Source organism: Coloeus monedula, assembly GCF_965178545.1.
Source record: "Coloeus monedula genome assembly, chromosome: 2".
NCBI lineage: Eukaryota > Metazoa > Chordata > Aves > Passeriformes > Corvidae > Coloeus > Coloeus monedula.
Genome location: NC_138782.1, coordinates 51,549,650 through 51,572,395, shown reverse-complemented (window position 1 = coordinate 51,572,395; position 22,746 = coordinate 51,549,650). Strand labels below are relative to the sequence as shown.

Below are 22,746 nucleotides of genomic sequence, written 5' to 3'. Positions count from 1 at the left end.
TACTCTTACTTTGCTGTGTTGCCTTAAATTGTACTGTAGTTTATGAAGAAGATTTGGAACAGACCTTAATGAGATTTTCTACCAGAATTTGAAGGATTTTGTCTTTCAAATACTTGCCAGAGGTCAGTGGTCTATTACACTTGGTACTGGGCAAACACGAAGCAAATTCAGCATGTTGGGCTGGTGTTTTTAAATACCTCTGTTGAACCACAGAAGTCAGTGAGTCTCAGGTAAAATTGAACCTTCTCAGCCATCTAGTTTCACAGTCTCTTAGTGCCTATTGTAGCTGTATAACTTTGCATGGGAAAAAGAAAGTGGGGCTGCAGATCAAACATTATCCTTTGGTATAGAGGAGGAAAGGTAGAATAAATATATCTTAAATTACTGTTCTGCTTTCATGCCAGTACCACGAAGCAAGTCTAAAAATTAAAAGAGGGAATGAAAACAGAAATTCATAGCTGTAAAGTTCAGCAATCAGTGTTATTGCCTGGAAGACAAATAATGACATCAGTGAACTACCTTCAAGGTTGAGTAAATAAGATTAGAATAATAAATCTATAACCTGGGAAATTATAGAAATCTTCAGTGGACTGCTTTGAAGACAGACCAAACAATCACTAATTTTGAGGAAATTGCTACTGCAGACTACTGGAACTTTACCAGAAAATTCACAAAATTCCTTCTCTCCACTTGTCACTGCTGGCTTAAAAAGCAGATAAGCGGAAGACATTTTGATGGTTTAATACATAAATAAATCAAAATGGGGGCTAGGGCAAAGAAGAGAAGTCTTTCATATTATTTTTGCTGAGGAAAAAGCATAATGGCAGCCAAAAAAATCCCCAAACCAACCCCAAAACTACACTTTGACTACCATAACTTCTCTGTTATGCAAAACTTTTATGTGTTTTAAAGAATTGTTTAAAAAAGAAACCTGAGGGTATGCAAAAGATGCACTAGTACAAATACAGCGATATTTATGTGTGGTTTGCATTTATTCAGCTAAGCACTGCCGGTAGGCGTGCTTTTTTTTTTCCTCTTCTTTAAAGCTAGATGAAATTTGACTTAAAAATACTGACGAGAACATAGGAACATAATATTCTTGCATAGCTAAAGCTAGTAATGTCATGAAATCAAAGTGGGTAAAATCTACATTAGCATGAAGAAAACTGACCAAGTCTCTTGGTCTTTATTGTCAGACAAATTTGTCCAACAGATCACTTCAGGACTCTGGCATTGGCAAAATGTGCATGCCAGACATAGGAAACCAAGAAAAACAAGACAAACCACAGAAGCCTGCAAAACGGTATCATTTTTATAGTTTAGTGAGAAGATGGATGTTCTCACTGTGACTGACCTCCAAGAAGGACACTTTTAAGCCAATACAAATATTAGCTTATTAAAGTCTCTGAACATTCATATAATATTGGACACAGGACAATCCAGCTTAGTTTATATCCGATTTTAGACCATTAACTGAATGGTACTTTGCTTAGCAACTTACCTTATTAAAAAAACAACCATACAACAACAAAAATCCCCAAACAAAAACCTATCAAAAATGGTCAATGGATTCTCGTATTTAGCAACCATAATCTAAGAAGTCAGTGTTCTCTATATTTACTCTAGAAATTATTAATAAATCAATACTTAGGTTATTTAGTTCTAGCTAAAACCTTAAAAAAAAAAGTCCACTGTAATTCAGGTGAACATTGAAGGTCATTGTGTTTGCTAATGAAAATGGTTTTAATATAGTAAAGTTAGCAGTAGCTAATTTAAAATGGTCTTCATTGAAGAAAAAAAATGGTGAGGTGAAATATCTAAAATTGTATTTAGTTAACAGAACTAGCTAATTGTTAAAAAAATATGCTAACAGCTGCTAATTGACCTCAAAACATCCTTGTTCACATGCATTCATAAAAATGACTGTATGATATGAGAAGGAATAAAGAGATTTAAGCAGAAATACTCAGTTGAATTTGGGCAAGTCATTTACCTACATGTTCAAAACCATTACAGGATTTGGATGATCACACAATCTCACAGTAATTCTCTGTGATACTGAATATTATAGGTCACATGGGCATTCTGATGAAGGAATGGCCAGCCAGCACTTTCAAAAGTGAAGCTTGATATGACCACCATCAGTAAATTTAGTTTTGCTGGGACCGATTTACCCTTTTAATATGGTATAGCAATGCCATCCATTTTGTAAGAATACTCTAAAGTCCTGCTGATAAAATTAGAAATATTGGTTACAGATATTAAAAAGGTATACTTAGTATTTTATGAGATTATAAAGCAAGCAACACACAAAGTCATGCCTCTGCTTGCCATTTGCTTTCAATTCCTCCTATTCACTTGTTTTCCAACTACCCAACTTTTAAATGCCTACTTTTTTAAAATCACCAAACTCTCCTTCCTCCATGTTTTTTTTTCTTCTTTTTCATGGTGTTATATTTTGTCCTCCCCAGGCCATCAAAACCTGTAATAATTTCTCCTATTTTGCTACTTAATTATTTTTACTAGAGAGTATCACCTTACCCTATTAAACTCAGGAATAAAGTCTTGCACCAATTCATTTGCATTTATGTTATTGTACCTTCCACAGAGCAGACACCAACACAATAACTCCACATTAAAAGTATAAAACTTAAATGCTATTATATGCTTACACATGTTACATATTTACACATAATGTAACAGATGCGTCTATTCCTGAGAAGAATCCCCTGTAACATGAAGTCAGTACCCAAGACCTCCAAAACACAAATCAGAAACTATACAGAAGTATTTTTAAGAAATCTGCTTTAAGAACATACAATGTAGCTTGCATGTAAAATAATCCCTTAAAATTACCTGTCCTTGATAGTACAAGAAGAAGTAGTTTGTCTCTTATGATGAGCCACTAAAGCAGGAACAAGTGGCCCTTTGATTGAAGGGGCAGGAAAAAGGCAAGGATGCACTGTACAAAATAAACTTGCACACTGATAAATAAGCAATGGATGAAAATTAACTATTTTTATGTTTTCCCTTCAAAGATTCATTCTGTCATTTTTACTGTATTTGTAGGAACACAAAGATTCATCCTAGACAATAGCTCTGTGATTGGAAACACAAACGTTTATCGCTGGCCTATATTTGTAACGTCATACCTGAGATAATTCTCACTGAAGATCAACATTAAAGGAGTAGGCATTTTCTAGTGGTGCATGTATGAAAGCCTGTCCTAGAACATCATTACTTCAATTCCTTCTATCCTGTACCTTCAACACAAATGCAGAAATAAGAGGGCTGATCCCACAAATGTGTGCAAAACATACTCTTTTAAGCAGCTTCTTTGTAATTTAATTCAGCTGGTCACCTTAGTTTCATAGATGGAAATTCTCTTAGAGAGAGAAAAAAGTACATTGCAACCTAAGAAACCTCTGCCTCTCATAGGTAATTTCAAACTTGAAACTCTTGCAAAATCTCAAAGGCTGAGGGAAAGTATTAATCTCAGGAAGGAAAAGATATTTCACAGGTTAAGATATCTTTCTGTACCTTTATCTGCTGCAGAAAGAAATACCATCCATTCCTAAAAATGGAAAAATTTCAGACATACCTTTACACTGACTCAAATCCTGATTTTTAATGTAGAAATCTGAAATCTCAACATACTATTTAATGGTAATTCAGTCAAACACAGCAAGGACTCCAGTCTCCTGCATTCTTTCCCTTTAGCTGAACACCAAAGCTTGGCCTGTTGTGATGACAATGCTATTTTGTAACCCTGCCTCTGAGGACTGGTATTTTGGAGAAGAATACAAATGTGAGACAGGCAGGTTAAACAGAGAAACACATTATATTTTTTGGATATCATTCTATTAATGTGAGAATTTGGGGACCAGTTATCTGTGATATTCCTTTCTGCAGACTCCAAGTTATTCCCACCACCAACACAACTGTATCAAACAGAAAGCTAGCTGTTGAGAGAACAAGTCTTACCTTAATAGGGAAAAGAAATAGTTACCAGTGCTGGAAGTATACTGCAGACTGTTATGCACACTTAACAGCAGTTTTAAACCTGTATTGAAGCTAGATTAGCCTCAAGAGGAAAAAAGAAAGAGGCAAAAAATTATTAACTATTAAAAATTAAGGCACAAACTTGTTCTGCTGCTGTTGTAGAAACTTGGATTGTATGTGAGACCTACATAAAATGCCCAGGGGCAACTAAAAGTGTTTGGAGAAAAATTCAGCATGGGGACTTTGAATAAGAGAACACAGGAATCTGAATTATTTTATTCCAAACAGCATAGAACTGTACCTTTGAATTCATGCTTTTATAAAAGAGATTATAAATCACTAGTCAGACTAAAGTATATAGCTGGTTTTTAAAGAATCTTTTCTATAATGATGGAATACCCAAAAGGTAAATTTTGACAATGATTAAAAATCCTTCCCATTGTGAACAGCGTACAGTTCATTGGAATATAGCCCTCTGAACATGACTACGTTCCAGATGATTAAAGATTTCTTCTTCTGTTTCTGGAGTGAGCTGTATGTTATCTTTGATTGGAGACAGAGGATCTGACTTTCTACAAGAAGGAAGTTTTTCATACTCTCTGCACAAAAAAACCAAAGACAAAACAAAACAAAAGAATTATATGATATTTTGTTTTTCTAACCACAAGCCAGTAAGAATACACAGGTTAAAACAAAGCAAGACCCCTCACCTAACTACCCACTCCACCTATGAATAAGTACAAAATAAAAATTTGTGATGCAGTTTTAATTTCAATTTTAGTACAACTGAACAACTTCACTGAAAGTGAAAGAATAATAGCTGTTAGCTTTATCTATGAAAGACTGTATGCACCCCATCCTACTCTGGGTTGTACATGCCTCCTTAACATTTAAGTCTTCTGAATAAGTGTAGTCTTATCTATATATCTATCTATATATATATATCTCTATATATAGATATATATATCTATATATATCTATATATATATAGATAGATACATCCTGTGAGTCTTGACATTAAGGGAGAACAGATTAGTGTCCCACATGATTTATTTGCCATAAGGTAACGTAACTGTTAAAACATTAGGCTAATTAAGAAACATCTTAAAATCTGACAAAATAAAGAATACTCAGAGCTAAGCAAGTCCTAGCAGTAAAAAACCCCAATTTTGTGAAATGTGTTGAGAAAAAAAATCCCCTAAAAGCTAATAAACTATTGCTTATATAGAAGTAAGTAATGCAAAAATATATATCCCCAGTATAAACACCAACCAAAACTGCATGACTAAAATATGCATGGTGGGAACCTAGTCTTGCAACCATCAGCAGAGAGTGCCACCTAGGCTCACACTGTTCTATCTGCCTGTATTCGGATAAAACCAAATATATGAATTTTCTCTGTGTGAGTGACTCTGATCAGACATTCCCAAACAGAGGTCAAGCAATAAATGCACAAACACTTTCACTTCTTCCTTGAAACTGTCAGTCATTCTTACACCCATAAGGAGGATAATAAAAAGTAAGATTTCTAAAAATGTAAATACCACAAGTAATATTTTTAAACAGAAAGCAGTTGTATGTTTACAATAACCTACCCTAAGGCCCAAACTTACTAAAATACATTCATCTGAGTTAACACATGCTTACCAGTATCAACATTTACTACTCAGTGCAAAGAATACTTTTGTTCCACTCACATTTGGAACATTTGGGTTCAAGTTAGTAAAAATAATTTTGTTTAAATAAGACTTATTTATTCAAAGCTGAGATTGCCACTTAAAGCTGGGAAAACTTCGCCACCAGGAGTTTTTACCTGAGCCCATGGAGATAGTGTGAGTTAGAATACCTACACTTCAGGTTCTGTTTTACGTTTTTAAAATAATCATTTTAAACTTGAACTTTTCAAGTTCAAACCTTGAACCTATTTGCAGAAACTTCAAGTTAGACAAGTCATCTCCACAAAGAAAAACAATAGCATTTTATAATGCGCAAGAATGTCTCTTGTAACCAGATACTCCAGCCAACAGAAATATTCCATCAATCCACCATCATCTTGAAAGCAGAACACTTCTGACAATCAGCCATCTCTAAATGTGAGGGATACAGAGTCTAGTAAAAGCAACCTTGTATTCAACTAAATTTAGCAACTTTTATGCAGCTTTTGCATTTAGATCAATAAATGATTTTTGGTGTTTGATGGCAAACAATGGCAACGATTTTCATATCAATTATGGTAAACTAAATGTACTTATCAATAAAATTCAGTAAATTAATTTTACCTGAGAGTTTTTCCTGGTTAGAAAGAAAAAAGTAATTCTAAGAGCTTATTTACCAAAACCCATGCTTCATGTTTACATCAAGCTTAGGAAGTTATAAATTGTATGTAGAAAATATCTAGTCTTGCGCTATTACCCTTATTGAGTTGTATGGAGAACACATGTAGGTCTGCTTAGAAAATTGCTTCTTCGGGAAAAAAGTGTGCAGGGTACTAAGTAAAGGGTTAAAGCAACTCACCTTTTAAATTGGAAGCTTTTCCAGAATTCACCAATAGTGGATTGCAGTCCCAGCTTATTTTCAGTATCACAGTCCTTTCTCTTCTGCAGAGGTGACAGTTTCCTGCTTAGTCCACTTACTTTAGCTGGTATCAATGTCTTGAGCTTTGTTACCATATGTGACCTTGTATTACTGGATTTACGTAATCCAGGAACCTGTGGGATTTTAATATTGCAGTACACATGGTTAAAATGACAACCTGCAAGCAACAGATATTATGCTGCAAAGCTTATAATCAAAAAATTAAAAGTGCTTTACATTGTGTTGAGATAACGCAATCTGAAATGCCACAACAAAGTGTATTGAGACAGTGTCTATAATCTAAAAAATGGCATTTCAAACATAAGACATACTGCAGCTGTAAGAACTGGCAAACCAGCCTCCCTATCTACAAGAAAGACATTGAGGCACTGGAATGGGCCCAGAGAGAGGCAATGGAGCTGTGAAGGGTGTGGAGCACAAGTCTTACGACAAGCAGCTGAGGTAGCTCGTAGTGTTTAGCCTGATGAAAAGGAGGCTCAGGGGGAGCCTTTACCACTCTCAACAACTACCTGAAAGGAGGCTGTAGCCAGGTGGGGGTTGGCCTCTTGTGCCAGGCAACTAGTAATAGGACAAGAGGAAATGGCCTCAAGTTGCACCAGGGGAAGTTTAGAATGGATATTAGGAAAAATTTCTTCCTGCAAAGGGTTGTAAAGCACTGGAACAGTCTGCCCAGAGAAGTGGCAGGATCACAATTCCTGGAAGTGTTCAAAAATTATGTAGATACAGTACATCAGGATTCAGTACAATGGTGAACATAGTGGTGCTGGGTTGACAGCTAGACCTGACCGTAAAGGTCTTTTCCAATCTTAATGATTCCATGATTCTATTACTGAAATTACATTGTTTCTACCTTGTCTTGGGGTGACTTTATGATGTGTATCCCATATCGCTGCCCTATGCCCAGAAATTAATTCTTGTGCCTTTCTATGCCTCTAAACTGAGCCTGAGAGGGGGAAGGAAAAAACTGAGCAAAACTTCTTCAAAGCAGTTTGCAGCTTGTTCAAGGTCACACAGAGATAGCAACTTTTTTTTCCCAGCTGTGGGCAGGGGAGTGAGGAAGCACCTGGCTGGCTGCTCCCGGGTCAGTTTCTGGCCAGTTTTTCAGTTTCCTTTTCTCCAGAGAGAGACTGAGAGTTGAACTTTTCTTTCCTTCCCTGGAATTTCGGATTTTTTCCCTTTTCTGCTGGACTGCTTCAATATCAGAGCACATCGGGAGGACTTTCCACCGAGCACAGAGGGCCTGGCCCTGGGCCAAGCCCCAGCTCTGAGGAGAACAAAGGGAGGACTCTGACACTTTCCCAGGCTTTTTCTCCACAGCGAGGGATTTTATTATTTAGCATTATTATCCTTTTCCCGTGTGTTTGTTAAAGAAATAGTTTTTATCTCTTTCACTTTCCTTCGAGGAAAATTTATTTTTTCCCGAACCTGGTGAGGGAAGGGTGGTGACCTGCCTTCTCTCAGAGGATATATTTCTAAATTTGGCCAAACTGGCACAATATACTAAGCAGATCTCAGTATTCCAAGGATGGAAAAAGTGTTTAGAATGTAAGCTAAAAATTGGAACAAGAATACTAGGAAGAAAATAAAATCTTAAAACTACCTGCTTTATAGTATTTTGCTTTTTATTTATCACTTCAACCTTTTTGCAACACGTGAAGGCACTCAAATCCTATGTATCTGTGTAGTACCGAATTACATCAGTTATAACTTAATTTAGCTAACCCAAAAGTAGGCAAAGCTGCATGGTGAACACCTGCTAAGAAACTTAAAGCTAGAGCAGAATGCTCTTTTCTATTATCAACGTTAGCCCCTTTGCTAAGCTCACAGCAATTGTGTAAAATAATTAGCAGTAAAAACCACAGCTGAAATAGTATCACAGAAATAAACATGAGGTTTTAGGGAGCTCAGTATCACATAAGCATTTGTTAGTAAAAAGCTTTTATTAGTTTTGATATTAGAATTGAATAGGTAGCACTTCACATTTTGGTTTGGAACCACAGTAAGAGATGACAAATTTTTCAGACTGCCTCCCCAGTTACTAAGTTTCTCTACAGTTAATCTACATAGCTGATATTCACTTTATGAAAATCAGAATAAATTATGCTTTAAGTGATTAACTGCTTCTTCCCTAAATCTGCAACTCATTTTTCCCTTTGGTATGTTCTACTGTATTTAACACCAGCAAACACTTCCAGTTTTACACTTGCAGGATCCTAGTAAGAACCCTAACAAGATTTTAGTAAATTCTAAAAGAAAACTGAGACAAAAGTGGTGCTCCTTATCTTTATGGTCTTACTGGTCTACAACTCCCAGGAGTACAAGAGTCTGGGTGTGTCCAAGTTACAATATGACAGACCTTTTGGCTGTTGTTGGCAGGTTAGTTTTTAGCCAAGCCAGTTTTCTGGTGTAATTCCTTCTTATTACTACCAGCACGTAAAGGAAAAACAGAGAATTCGTGGCCATAGAAATAAGTGGGGGAAATCCTCCTACTAGCCACTTGCTCTAAACAAACTCAATATATTGTCCTCACAGATTTTCATCAGTTTTTGTTTACTGAAGGGCTCCAACCATGATGAAATTTTGTTTTTACATGATGCTTATATTATATCAGTACTTCCATAATGTGATTCCCCAATATTTAATGTATTCATTCTCCCAATATACCTTCCAAGGTGAGCAAAAAATGTAAAAAATATTAAATACAGCCTTAAAACCAAAGTAAAAAAATTCTGAATGCCAGGACTATTTCCTTGCTCAGTCTTGTTGAGGAAAAGCAGGAAAAATGTTAATGCTCCAAAATACAAATGTTAATCTCTCCTTAACAAATAAATTCCTAACAATAACCACAAGATGTCACTATTTTACAAACCACACAATATTCTTGCGTGGCAGAGAGAAGCTTGTGACTTTTAGACTGTCTATAAGAAAACTTAGTAGGCATATACATAGTAGGATGAAAACATCTTCCTGTTACTTATTCATCTTTTGGCCAATTCTAATGGCAACACCTAAGGAGTCAGCTGTTAAAGCCTTAGAAGTTTTATCAACTAGACAAATGTATCAAGCTCTTAGAAATGTCCCAAAGACAAGGAACACAAGTTTATTCTTAGACATGTCAGAAACCACAGAGGAATCAAATTACAGTTGTGTCTTGTGACCGTATCTGGACTGTGAACACTTTATATCATTAAGCCTGAAGTGGATTTTCTTGCCTTAGCTTATTTTACACCAAAGTGTTTAAAATCCCCAAACACATTGCAACTTGGTTATCAATCACAGGTGGTTATATTTCACCTCAGCTCCAGTGTAGATGAACAAGAATATAGCTTTGTCTTGCCAATATTTGCATTGCTTAAGTCTTTAATTACAAGTTCTAAAATGTACTAGTAGAAACTCTGATTTCCAGAGTTTAGTAAAGCTCATAAAGTTCGAGGAATTCTTACCTTGGTCTTTATGACTGTATTTTTTTTTTCAGTTTGAACAGCAGAAAATAGTGGAGACAGAACACATCGATCATCATCCAGTTTTGAACTGGAATCAGACTCCTTAAAGAGAAAAATGATTTGGTTTCAAAACAGGTTGCCTTTTGTAAACACAATATATGTTTTCATATCTACATATATATATACTTGAAGGTATAATGTTTTCAGCAGTTCTGAGAACTCATACAAAAACCTGTACTTTTTAGCAACACTACAAAGGCCTGCATATGCTTTTTGAAAGCACTTCAGGGACTAAAAGCAGAGAGCAAAAGGTTGCCTACCAGGTGTTTTTATGAGCCACTGCACTGATAGCAGCAGAAAGACTGAAGGCAAACTAAAACCAGAGAACAGACTTTATTTAAGCTATATTCAATCCATTCTATACAATTACGTTAAGCATTAATAAGAATATGATCATTCTGTGATTCTGTTTAGAGACAAATTTTGTTAGCACAAGTTACATCATCTGTAGGGCACCATTCTGAAAAGGAGACTTCACTGCATAATTTCTTTTATAATTTAAAGTGAAAACAAATGCTGAAACAATGTCTAATTTTCTTACCTTTGCACCTGAGCTGTTGTTGGACACTTGCAGGATTTCTGAAGACTCCAAACTGCATTCTGGTGGCTCACAAGACCGGTGAGACTGGGATGACTGTTCCAGTTCTATTAAGGGGGAGGACTCTTCCTCTGATTCATCACACACTGCCCCATTAATCTGATCTTCCTGGGTTACAATGCAGTTGTTTCTCTGCTGGTGAAACTGCTGTGAAAATACAGTATGAGATGGACCAAGACTTCCTGAGTTACTTTCGAGGCTGCTAAACCACTGGAAACAACTTTTCTGCATTTTTCCAGGAGGTTTAAAGACAGTCCTTGATGATTTTTCACTTTCTGAAAACCTAGAAACATCTTCTGCTACATGTTCTGTTTCCTGTTTCTGGCAATCCTGCTCAGCATCTCGAGTTAGATCACCATCATCCTTCTTTGCTGTACTGTCAAATGTAACTGCATCATTGCAGAAAAACCTAAAAAGGAAAAAAAACAAAAAGAAAAAAGAAAAGAAAAAGATAAGGCAAGGGAGAAGAAAGTTATGCAAATGAGTATGTCATCTCCAATCATTGTCTCTATCCGTCAATTTTATTTTCCAGGTATACTTCCAGACAAATTATTTTGGCAATGGGAAAAGTCCCTAAGGGACACATTTAGCAAATAACAGTAAAAGAAAGTAGGAAAAAGTATCTGTAAAAACGGCATTAATTGACTGAAATACTAAGAAGATTCTTCACCTGAAAGAGAAACATCTAGAAATCCTACAGAATTTAAGACTATATTAATTAACGATAAAGCTAAGCAGTAGTGAAATACTTCAGCACCACTTATCAGGGAAACTAGAACCTTACTACTTTTTTTCCTATGCTATCACAGCAGCTCCTGAGAATACTGAGCACAGATTTAGGGAAGAATCTATCATCAGTCACGACTATTAATTTTTGATGCAACATAAAAAAAAACTTTCAAAAACTTTCAGCTCAGAAAGGTGTGCTTTGAAACTAAGGTATTAAGACTGCTCCATAAAATTACAGTGCTCAAAAATATTCAGATTATTTAAGATAAAAATTATACAATAATAGACTTAACTGTGATAGTGTTTTGTAAAACAAATTCAAGTAGCTGTGGCCAAATGTGACTAAATGAAAAAAAACCTAACACAGTCTCTCTTCTCAAAGTGCTGCTGCAGAGATCAGCAATGTCAACTGAATGGGATGTGGTAAGAATAGGTATTTGTCACAGAGTACGACCAGGTTTAGCTTTACTGAAACAAACAAAAAGCCCTGTCAACTTAAGTCCATGTATTCACTCGCTGCTTACATATTTGCCACAAAGTAGCTGCCTTTCATTTTTTGAGATACATCACATGTTCTTTACCTGGAAAAAAAACCCAGCCAATTCCTAATTAATTTTGATACCCAGAGGTATTGATCACTGAATTAATCACAGGGCTGGAGCACCTCTCCTACAAAGACATGCTGAGAAAGTCAGCTTGGAAAAGAAAAAGCTCCAGGGAGACCTTACAGCACCTTGCAGTACCTACAGGGGAGCCTACAAGAGAGCTGGAAAGGGACTTTTCACAAGGGCATGCAGTGACAGGACAAGAGGGAAGGATCTTAAGCTGAAGAAGGTCGAAATTAGATATTGGGAAGTAATTCTTCACTGTGAGTGTGATGATGCACTGGACCAGCTTGCCCAGAGAAGTTGCATACGCCCCATCCCTGGAAGTGTTCAAGATCAAGCTGGATAGACCTCTGAGCAGCCTGGTCTAGTGAAAAGTGTCCTGACAATGTCAGGGGGGTTGGAATGAGATGATTTTAAGGTTCCCTCCAAACCAAACCATTCTGTGATTCTCTGAAAAGTCTCAGCCTTCACTTCTGCAGTAAAAAGTGAACATTATCTATCTCACAAAGAGCTAGCATGCCTAGCACAAAGGAGCCTCCATCTTGGCTCAGGTGCAATACAGTTGCATAAGAAGTCTGAGGTAGCATTTTTCCTATTTTCAGTATTCGGGCTATTTAGCAACCAGGATAGCAAATAGTATTTTGCTACTTATGAAAATGTGATATAAGCATACCTGCTTCTTGTTCCTGGAACAATTACAACATCCTTCTCTTTGTTTTTCCTTTGTAAAAAGGAAGCGAATTTATTTCTAACTCTGGGCAAGGAATTAGAGCTTTCTTGAGTGATGGAATTCCCTGGAGAATCAAGGCTTTGTATTGCTGACACACTCCTTTGTGCTTGACCACCATCACTCTCCTTCTTGATTCTTTTTGTTTTTGAAAACGAGTATTGCTTCAACAGATCTCCATCTGAGATTTCTTCTGAATCTGAAGACAATTTAAGCATCACTGTAGAAGCACATTCTACAATTAACCAGTTATGAGATAACTAAACATTACATATTTACTCTCACAGGCTTAAAAATATTAGTAAGGTCTGGTAAGAACAATATTGACAATACAGTTTAGATGTCTTTAACACCACTGTTTTCTAGTGCATAGCCTTAAAAATAACTCAGTGAAAAGGTAGACGGAATGAAGGCAGAACAAGTAGAATGAAACTGCATTTGATTTAAAATTGCTAAACTACCTATAGACATTGATAAGTGAGGGATTAGGAAGATATCATGTGTAACAAAGGAAAAAAATAAAGCCCTAGTAGCATAATCAGAAAGCAAAGGAAGCAGAGGAAAACATTTAACATATTAGATAAAGCACAATAGGAACAAAAAAGTGCCTCTTCTATTACAAGCTCGTTGTTTATTTGAGCATGCATAACTCAGGTGGTATAGAAGACAAGATATCACAGATGTACTAGAGAAAATGAAAAAGTTGGCATAAAGAACACCTATACAGGGGACAGAGGCTGCACAGTCTGAGTACAGAAAACATTCTTTATGTTCTCTCTGACCTAATATCAATGCTAGGAAAAACAGGCTGTTTTAACTTCTTCACATGCCATTTTAAGATAGAAATTAAAACCAAAACTATATCAAAATACAGATTGTATTAAACATAGCTTGAAATTTATAGTAAACCATTTATAGCAGAGTTTTATAGCAAACCAAAGAAAGTTAAAATCAAGTCCTGTTGAAAGTTTGCTGTCACCCTTAATCATTATCTAGGCTTGTAAGTCTTGTAGTTTGTTGAAAACAGAATACAGACAATAACAGTTACGAGTTAAGCCTCTGAAGTCTCATACCATAAAGTACAAGACAAAATCCTCAGCCTTCTACTGTTATTCATATACTTATTTAATAAAAACATACCACTCCTTGGCCTTTTTGCCAAGAGCTCTTTGCCTGCAAGCTTTAGTCCTTTAACACCAATTATCTTCTCCATCCCTTTGGTTGTTGGTTTCTCTGGGAAATGCATTTTAGGAGGAGCAGTATCTTCAGTGGGGCCAAACTTGTACTCTCTGCTCCAAATGCTATTTACACGATTATCACGTTGGTCATTCCACCCACAACTTCTCTGCTGCACAGGCTACAAAAAAACAATTAAAAACCAAGACATAGGTTTATAATCTTGCCTTCTATATATGATTTCTTGACTTAGCATACAAGGAAGGACACTTTGACATTTGGACATCTAGTGATATACTCAACATAAACCATTTTTTGTTCTCACAATTCTCATGCTTTTCGTGCTTCTTTTTGTGCTGCCATGATGTCTCCATTTCAATATGGCACAAGTGACTACTTGTGCATCTCAGACCAAATTTAAAGTTTAAATTTTTTTTTTATTCAAGAAAACAATTTTGGATTATTCTTGGAAGAAATCCAAAACACTGAGAATTCTCTCTTTAAATCATTCACTTCTGTAAATAGATTTAAGGACTTACCAAAAGTGTCTGGAAGTAAAACAAATATTGAAGTAAAATGCCATGAAAAATAAAACTTTACCTTTAGAAAGAGGGAGAATTATGTGTGTGGGAGCACACAGTTTCTGTAATGCCAGAATAGCTTTCACTGAAAATTCATAACAAAGAACAAAGATGTTACCTGTGCCATGTCGGGGCTGTAGTTATCAATTTGTTCCATTGTACCGATATCAATGTTGCCAATGGCAATTTGAAAAGCAGTATCATCACCAACATGTCTGTTCCCATCACAGTAAAGGAAAATATCTGAACATTACATTGTATTTCAACAACCGTACCATGAAAGTTAGAACAGCTGCTTTCCCAGTTTTGGGCTAAAGAGCATTGCTAGAATATGACCAAAGGGATTACTACTACTGCTCCTGGCTCAATATGATGTACAGCATTGTAATAGATCTGCACTCCTTGGCAAGTCATCAAAGTCAAACTTAAATCCTTCAATTACCAGCAGGAGAGGCAGCAACTTTCTCCTTCCTAACGTCTGGAAATGCCAGAGATGAGGTGGCTTGAACATACAAAGCTAGTAACTACATCAACAGCCCCCTCTCCTTCTTCATTTTCCTAATCTTCCATGTTGAAATTTAAGTTGCACAGATGTGGCAAAATGCTACCTCTCTTGTATAGGAAGAGGGATCTGGTAAAACAGGAAATGTTAAATTAGAGAATGAATTGAACACACATTGCAAGAATTAAACTGGGAGAGATTGTAACATACAACACAGGCAGAAATTCAAGACAGCCATACAGCAATCAGTTTATGTTTAACCTGTATTTAACAATTTGTTTTCTAAAGAGGAAAAAAAAAATCAATAACTTTTGCCTAAAACAATGTATCAATGATAGGTCACTTAGCTACCCCCTGCACTTTTTAAAAATTGATTAAAATCAGAGCAAAGGAGAAAAGAAGAAACCCCCCCCAAAAGTTTAAGACTGCAGAAAAGCCAGGCTTTAGTCAACAGCAGGGAGACAACAAAAAAATCTAAGTACACCACAGATACAATAAAAATTAAAAGATACCACATCAGCTCACCCTTATTTTCCCATTCTGCTGTTTCAACACAAAGGATACCGTCCTGCATAAGTTAGTGTTTCTGGATCAATATCATCTCCATATGCATTCAGAGGAACTAATTTTCTGTTGACAGGATCAAAAACTAACTGATACAGGAATGTATTATTAGCTCGTGTAAAACCCTGTATGTATTCTTCTGGTACTGTTATATTCATCTTCAAGTACTGCCCCATTTTCTTAATAACCTGTCAAAAAAGAAATTACTCAACTGTTTCGTTTCAACAGTTCACACAAAAGGCTAAATACATTTCAATTATTAATTATCTTTGCTTGTAATTAAATGCAGAATGAGTGTCCTACTGCAACAAGCAGATTCAACTTAGAAAGGAAAGAAAATGGAACTTTGTACATTATTTTCCCACTCAAATTGTTTCCAATCACATAAATAACACAACTTTTTATAATTCCTTTTTCAGTAAATAGATAAATACAAAATGTGATTAGAAAAACAGATAATCTCCTAAAGGCATATTTGTTTAAACTAATGCACATCAAATTTTTATCATTCATATTATTGGGACATAGAAGCAATATGTGGGTGTTTTTATAACGGAAACAAAAGCAGAACTTAACCAGAATAAACTCTGGCATATTACTCAGAGATAAATTAAAGCAAATAATGATTTGCATGGGAAAAGTTCAAAGTTCCCTTTTTACCTCCACAAAAGCTAAACCAGTTGCTTTGATGTCTGCTCTATATGATAAAAAACATTTTAAAATGAAAAATCATAGTTCTTTGTCTGTGAGAGAAAAAAAATACACTAGAACACACAAGCAATTTGAGAAAGAAGACAACACACTAAGTTAATTAAACTGCATACTAAAATGCTTTTCTGGATTAGATTTACCTGCCTCCAGGACAGCCCCATGAGGTATTCTTATTAGCTCTTAACCTCTCTAATCCCTTGCTACTCACAGAGAAATTACTCCTGCCCCTCTTAGCCTTTGTATTTCCTAATATGAGATTTTTTAAAATTTCATACATTGGACAAGAAAAAAACACCCTATAGTGATTTGTTTTGCATCATATCACACTTTTCTTCCATACTGTTTTTACTATAGAAATGTCCATATCCATACATACATCATTAACTAAGATTCCCAATCCCTACCCCTCCCCCCCACAGATAAATATGTACTTATACAAAAGTAACAGTTCATTTAGCAGTTCCAATAACTAATCTGCAGAAACAAAAGAAAGTGGTAATGAGGGGGGGAAAAAATCCAAAGTTTTAGAAAAAATTAAGTTTCCCTTCAAACAGAATATACAACTGAAGGATTAGAACAACTCTTTATCTAAGTTTACTTTGATGTATTTCTTATAAATATATAAAAGCTTCAACATTTAAGTTTAGTTCAGCATCTTTTATAAGCACAGGTAAAAATTACTTTTTAGTATTCTCCTCAAAAATGCAGGAAGTCAAGAACCCTTCATATTTTCAACTGAGCGTTAAATTTCATATATACTGAAATAGGCTCCCAAAAAACCAAAACACAAAGCAAAACTGAGTTTACCTTTATAATATCTGGATTGTTGGCTAATCTTATTAACTTGCATGCTTTAGCTAACCCAATTCCATGAATTGATGGGAGGTAGTCACAACCAGAAAGAATACACATATAGCGGAATTTCTCTTCTGTAAATACATTTCCAAGCTGCTTGCAGTTTCCTAGTCGAGCTTGATCTATCTCTAGTCCATTTCCAAACTTATCAATTTTCAGAAACACCTAAAAATTAAGAGGAAGCAAAAATAGTAATTTTCATCCATATAAGCTGGTTCATTGCACTTGGTGGAAACAACAGAGGCAAAGTGCTCTTCTCATCTCTTCTGTTTCCCACATTTACTGCAGAAGAGTTAATCCATACATCAAACATATTTGGCAACTTCAAACTCCGTTTTTCAGATATCAGCAAGAGGTAAAGGCTATTAGTATTTTCTTCCATACCTTTTTACATCCAAAAGCTAAGAGATCAGAGTCTTCTGTAATTATAGCTTGAACCATGCCTGTCTTATTAAGATAAGCCAGCTGAGCATCAGCTTCATAAGGAGCAACAATACAGTCAACTCCCTGGGCTCGTGCAGCCTGTATGTAAACAAGAAGCATACACATACTTTGCATTAATTTTCAGTAATCCCCTAAGAGATCTGAAAACAAAAACAACTTTCAAGCAGTTTAGATCCATATATATTGCTTTACAAAAGCAACCTTTCCTGGGTTGGCCTGTAACACTATGGTCATTGCATCTGACCACAGGTGGCAGCTTCAAACTCATGCAAGTTATATTCTGAACAAAGGAGAACCACACTGAAACAAATTTAATACTGTTTTGATAAAATCCTATGACTGCATTGAACATACAGCAAAAAACTACTAGAACAGTTTTTAAGCAGACAAATTTTTTTCTGTAGTCTATGCTCAGAAACTAGACAAGGGAAAATGTATATTAAAAAAATTGATTATTTTTTGTGCAGCAAAAGTAAAACAGAGATGTTAACAAATTCAGCTCATAGCAGTAAGAAGACATGTATTTTGTTCAACACATCATTATTATTTATACAAATGGACATAATTAACTTCAAGTTTGTTAGTTGTGCCTAACACAACCCAGTAACAAGCAGGACAGTTAGAGACTAAGCAGGATGGAATACTTCTCTTGTCTGTATAGAAGAGGTAGTGATGTAGCTGCAAAAATGCAGAGTAGGATATGCTACCTATTGCATAGATTTTTTTTTTTTTTTAACTGACATTATCAACAACGTTGCCAACTTACTTTAATAACTTCATGAGCCATAGCGTGGGTAATATTTACACTGCGCCCAAAACATTCCCTAGCTTCTGACAGTCTCCCTTCCTGCAACAATTGTTTCCCCTTCAGGAGACTGGCTTGACGCTTCCTAAAAGAAAGACAAAAATAACCACCAATCTCAGATTATTTTTCACTTAAAAGGACAAACAGCAGAAAGGACTAGGAAAGACAGGTAGAAAGGGGGAAAAAATTCCAACACCTTCCAAATCTGGGCTACTGCATAATTTTTTAAAACTAGAAAATTAGATAACTAAGTCATTGTATTGACAAGGATAACTAGATTTGAATGCTGAAATTTATAATATTTTCTCGGAAAACAGTGACAAATCAGGAACTGAAATCAGCAGTGTAAAAGAAGAAATGTACCCACTCTCAGCTTGCAGTAAAAGATTTAATGGGAGTTGGGAGTATCTGACACCAGATACTTATTGATTTAGAGGACAGAGAACCTAATTTACTTAATTTCATATATCGGAAACTGTACACTTCACGCTGAAGAAAGCACGTGTCTCATGAGAATTCATAAATAACAACCGCGACTGAAAAATTCTCACAGCTTCAGTAAAAAGTCCCATTTAGAGGGACCTGAATCCAAATCTGAAACAGGTTTATCTTGCTAGTTGTAGAGAAAGATGAGGAAAGGGGTGCTATTTTAAAACAAAATTAGATTGCGAAAAAGTATTTTTGTCCAGAGATCACAAGTGCGGGTGAACTAAAAGCCTCTAACACATTACAGGAACTAATGCTCAAAGGTTTACTTCCTTCCTCTATAAAATGGCTTTCATAGATGAAGTGCATTTCTATTTTTGGAATAAAACCTCTAAGAAGTTTGTATGATTGTAGCCATAAATTAAAAGAAATGACATTATATTGCAGGGGGGTTTACCAGAGCTTACTACCTAGCTGAAGTTTGAGGGCTTTTGATTTTTACTGTAGTGATAAAACTGATTTGCTTGCAAATCAATACAGTTCAGTACTTACTCTCGTCGTGCCTTTTCCACTTCCTTCTTAGAGGGTAGGGTACATCCATCAAATACCAAAATTGGTTTAATTCCAAATGAGAGGAGCATATGAACAAGTTTCATACAGAAAGCTACATAACTATCAACAAAAAGAAAAGTAACATAAGAGAGATAAACTTTTATTGTTAATCACAAGTCTAATACATATTTTCCACTTGCAGGAAAGGAGAACTGTAAGTTTAGGACTAACTATTGTTCAAAAATCATAACAGGCTGTATATTTCCCCAGTACCACAAAAAAGTAAGAACACTTGAATGCTGTTTGGTTGGGTTTGTTACCAAGAGAAACAGTCCACCTCCCAGTTCAGAACTGGACTGACTGCTCCTCTCTCCTAGACAAAATGAAGAATTTGAGTATAATTGAGTTTGACTTTGCTACATTAGGATTCCACATTGACAAAAGCTTGAACAGTTAAAACATGGATCATCTTTTTACTTTCAGCAACTCAATTCATAATGGCCAGGGAAACAGGAAGCTGAAAAGCAGTCAGTACATGACCTCTCACCAGAAAGGCAGACTAAATGCACTTTTGTAGAGCTGGAAGAAGTGATGCGGTTATTAAATCTCTTGCAGAACTATCCACTCTTCTCTCCAGATAGTGGATATATCCTACGGACAAGACATGCAAACATATCTTCCCATACTAAAAATACAGGCACAGCACTGAAAATATTCCAAAAGACAGAAAAGTTCCCCACTAACTGTGAAGATGGTATATGGACCAGGAAACAATCCTCCACTGGCTTCGAAGCCCATCCCTTGAAAAAATATTCATAGGGAATTCCAGATGTAATTTATTCCCTCAGACCGCTCATCTTCTTACCTGTTATTTCTACAGATCTGTATGAGATAATTTTATCAGCAGCACAGAACTAAAATCTAATAACTGCTGTAAACACTTAAGCAAGCACATTGCAATGATGCTCAATTAAAAAAAAAAAAAAAAAATCAAGATTTTTTTATTTTAAGGACACTGTTTGAAACAGCAAGAGCAACCTCATCAATAGAGGATGAGAGGGGAAGGAGAGTGGAGTTTAGAAGCATTTAGAATGCAAGGATAGGAGCACTGAAGAAACCAGATTTAGAGCCACCAAAAATAACTATGATTTTTGAAAGACAGGAGCAAATAGCACTGTAGCTATATAATACCTTCATCCAGATGAATTTTAAAGTGTGAAAGGACTCTACACTATAGTTAAGGTGCCAGTCTAGGATCATATATGCATGGAAACAAGATTTGCCCATAAAGTATTCATGTATTTAAATTCAACCATTTCAAAGTTTCCTATGACTATGAATATTTCTCCTGACAGTCAATTTTTTCCTCAACTGAAGTGTATCCTATTCTCAGGACTCTGAGGAACCTCCACTATCTTCAAGGCAGGGTTGGATTGAAACTCCACAGTTCTCCAAATTAACAAAAGCAGGAGTAAATATTTGAAGCCATTTGCACCAACTCTCTCTTGCCTCCAATCAAACATCTGATGGATCCAAGGTCCCCTGAGAGGTGCCAAGCAATAGGACAAGAGGCAGCAACCAAAACACAGGAATTCCACTAGAATATAAACAGAACTTCCTTACTGTGCAGGTAACCGAGCACTGAAACAGGTTGCCCAGAGAGGTTTTAGAGTTTCTTTCTTCTCTGCAGATATCTGAAAGCCATCTGGACACGATCTTGAGTAATGTGCATGAGACGACATCCAGTGGTCCCTTCCAAACTTACCTATATATTCAATCTAAAACAAGAGTTCAACCCACTTTTTCAGAGATGGGCAAGAAATTATGCAAACCTGATCTAAGGTGTGGAGTTGAATCTGACATGTGACCACAATTTTTGCGCTTTTCCTTCCCTAGAAATATAACTGTGTAAATGTGTTTTAGAAAAGCTACTTTAACTAAAAACGTAGTATGTTAAGCAAGATATCTTACACTTTATTCAGAGCACAACACATCTCTCATAATTTCTTGGTATCATTACGACCTTTGTCACAGCAGTATTTACAAACTCTCTGCATACAAAAAAGATGCTTAAAAATAATATTAAACTTGAAATTAAAGAACTGCATGTACAGAATTTCATCAGAGAAATTAGATTATAGTTGAGAGCGACACATGCTAGGGAAAAAACCTGACACAGTCAATGGTATTTTAACCAAAAAATATTTTTGACAGTTTTTCTCCCAATGTATACTTTAATATTATTTTATTTTGCACAGCTGGAAAGCTGTTCACTTATCGCCAAAAATTTCCATTTCGAAAGAGTTCAACTGAGAATTCAGAACCAATAGTAAGAAGATAAACTACTAGTTCAAGAAACACCAAGTTAACAAAACTTTAATTTGTAGAAAGGCCGAGACTTAAGCGTAAGAAAGACTTACATATCTGTGGGCTCTCCTCGGGCCAGCTTTTCAGCACAAGCATAGGCGCCTTTGTGCAGCCAGCAGTAGGTGTCCACAGCTACCGTCAGCCCTTTGTATTTCTTCACGTGGGAAGGCTCGGCAGCCTCCTTGATAAACTGGAGCAGGCCCTGGATCCCCATGATGCCGCAGAGCGGGGAAAAAAAGGAAAGGCGAAAGAACGAAGCCGAGTGCTTTGTGCTGTGGATCTTCGCTCGAGGGCCGCCGGGTCAGCTCACAGACGGGCACTGGGCCGTGCCAGGGCCACGAGATGCTCCTGAGGGTGCCCCCACGCACCCGAGCTCGGGGCCACCTCCCCACGCGGCGCCAGCGGCTGTACCTCGTTGCGGTGCGGCGCTGCCCGGGGAGTGGGGCGAGAGAGGGACCGAAAGACGCGGGGACGCGGCCCGCGCCTCCTCTCCCCTCGCCGGGGCAGACGCGGCTCCTCCGGCCCGGCCCAGTCCGGCTCAGCTCGGCCGCGGCGCGCGGCGGCCGCCCGGCGCTTTCAAGCAGCGCGCGCTGAGCGCCGTGGCCCCGCCCCGCCCGGGGGGGACTACGATCCCCATGGTGCCCCGCGCGGGCGGGGCCGGGGCTGGAGCGCGGCCCGCCTGAGCCGCCGTGGGACAGCCCATTCCTGACAGCATTCGTGACCGTGCGGCTGACACAGCTCGTGGCTAACAACGACGAACGTGACATTAATAAACATTAAATACGCTGAAATCAAGAGGCCCCACGGAATTGTATCAGGACAAAGGACCGCAGCTAACCCAGTGGGAGGGGAGGGGAAGGGCTGACGCGAGTCACTGACGGCGAAGGATCAAGAGAGGGACAGGTGTTATTGTTGCAGCACTGAAACACTGGGGTTAATGCAAGAACGGATGGTCAAACTTACAATTATGTGATAAAGGTTCTTTTTCTTGTCAGTTAACA

At 37.0% G+C, this 22,746-nt stretch overlaps 1 protein-coding gene across 1 annotated transcript; it reads right to left on the bottom strand.

Annotated features, from left to right (window-relative positions):
- Positions 1 to 4,459: 4,459 nt before the first annotated feature.
- Positions 4,460 to 21,959, bottom strand: EXO1 (exonuclease 1; the record flags this gene model as incomplete). Its single annotated transcript, XM_082276953.1, has 13 exons — positions 4,460 to 4,601; positions 6,517 to 6,710; positions 10,041 to 10,142; positions 10,669 to 11,107; positions 12,709 to 12,961; positions 13,903 to 14,119; positions 14,638 to 14,734; positions 15,586 to 15,773; positions 17,104 to 17,316; positions 17,536 to 17,673; positions 18,362 to 18,485; positions 19,379 to 19,498; positions 21,799 to 21,959. The coding sequence occupies 13 exons, from the start codon at positions 21,957 to 21,959 to the stop codon at positions 4,460 to 4,462; spliced, it is 2,388 nt and encodes a 795-aa protein (XP_082133079.1).
- Positions 21,960 to 22,746: the final 787 nt, after the last annotated feature.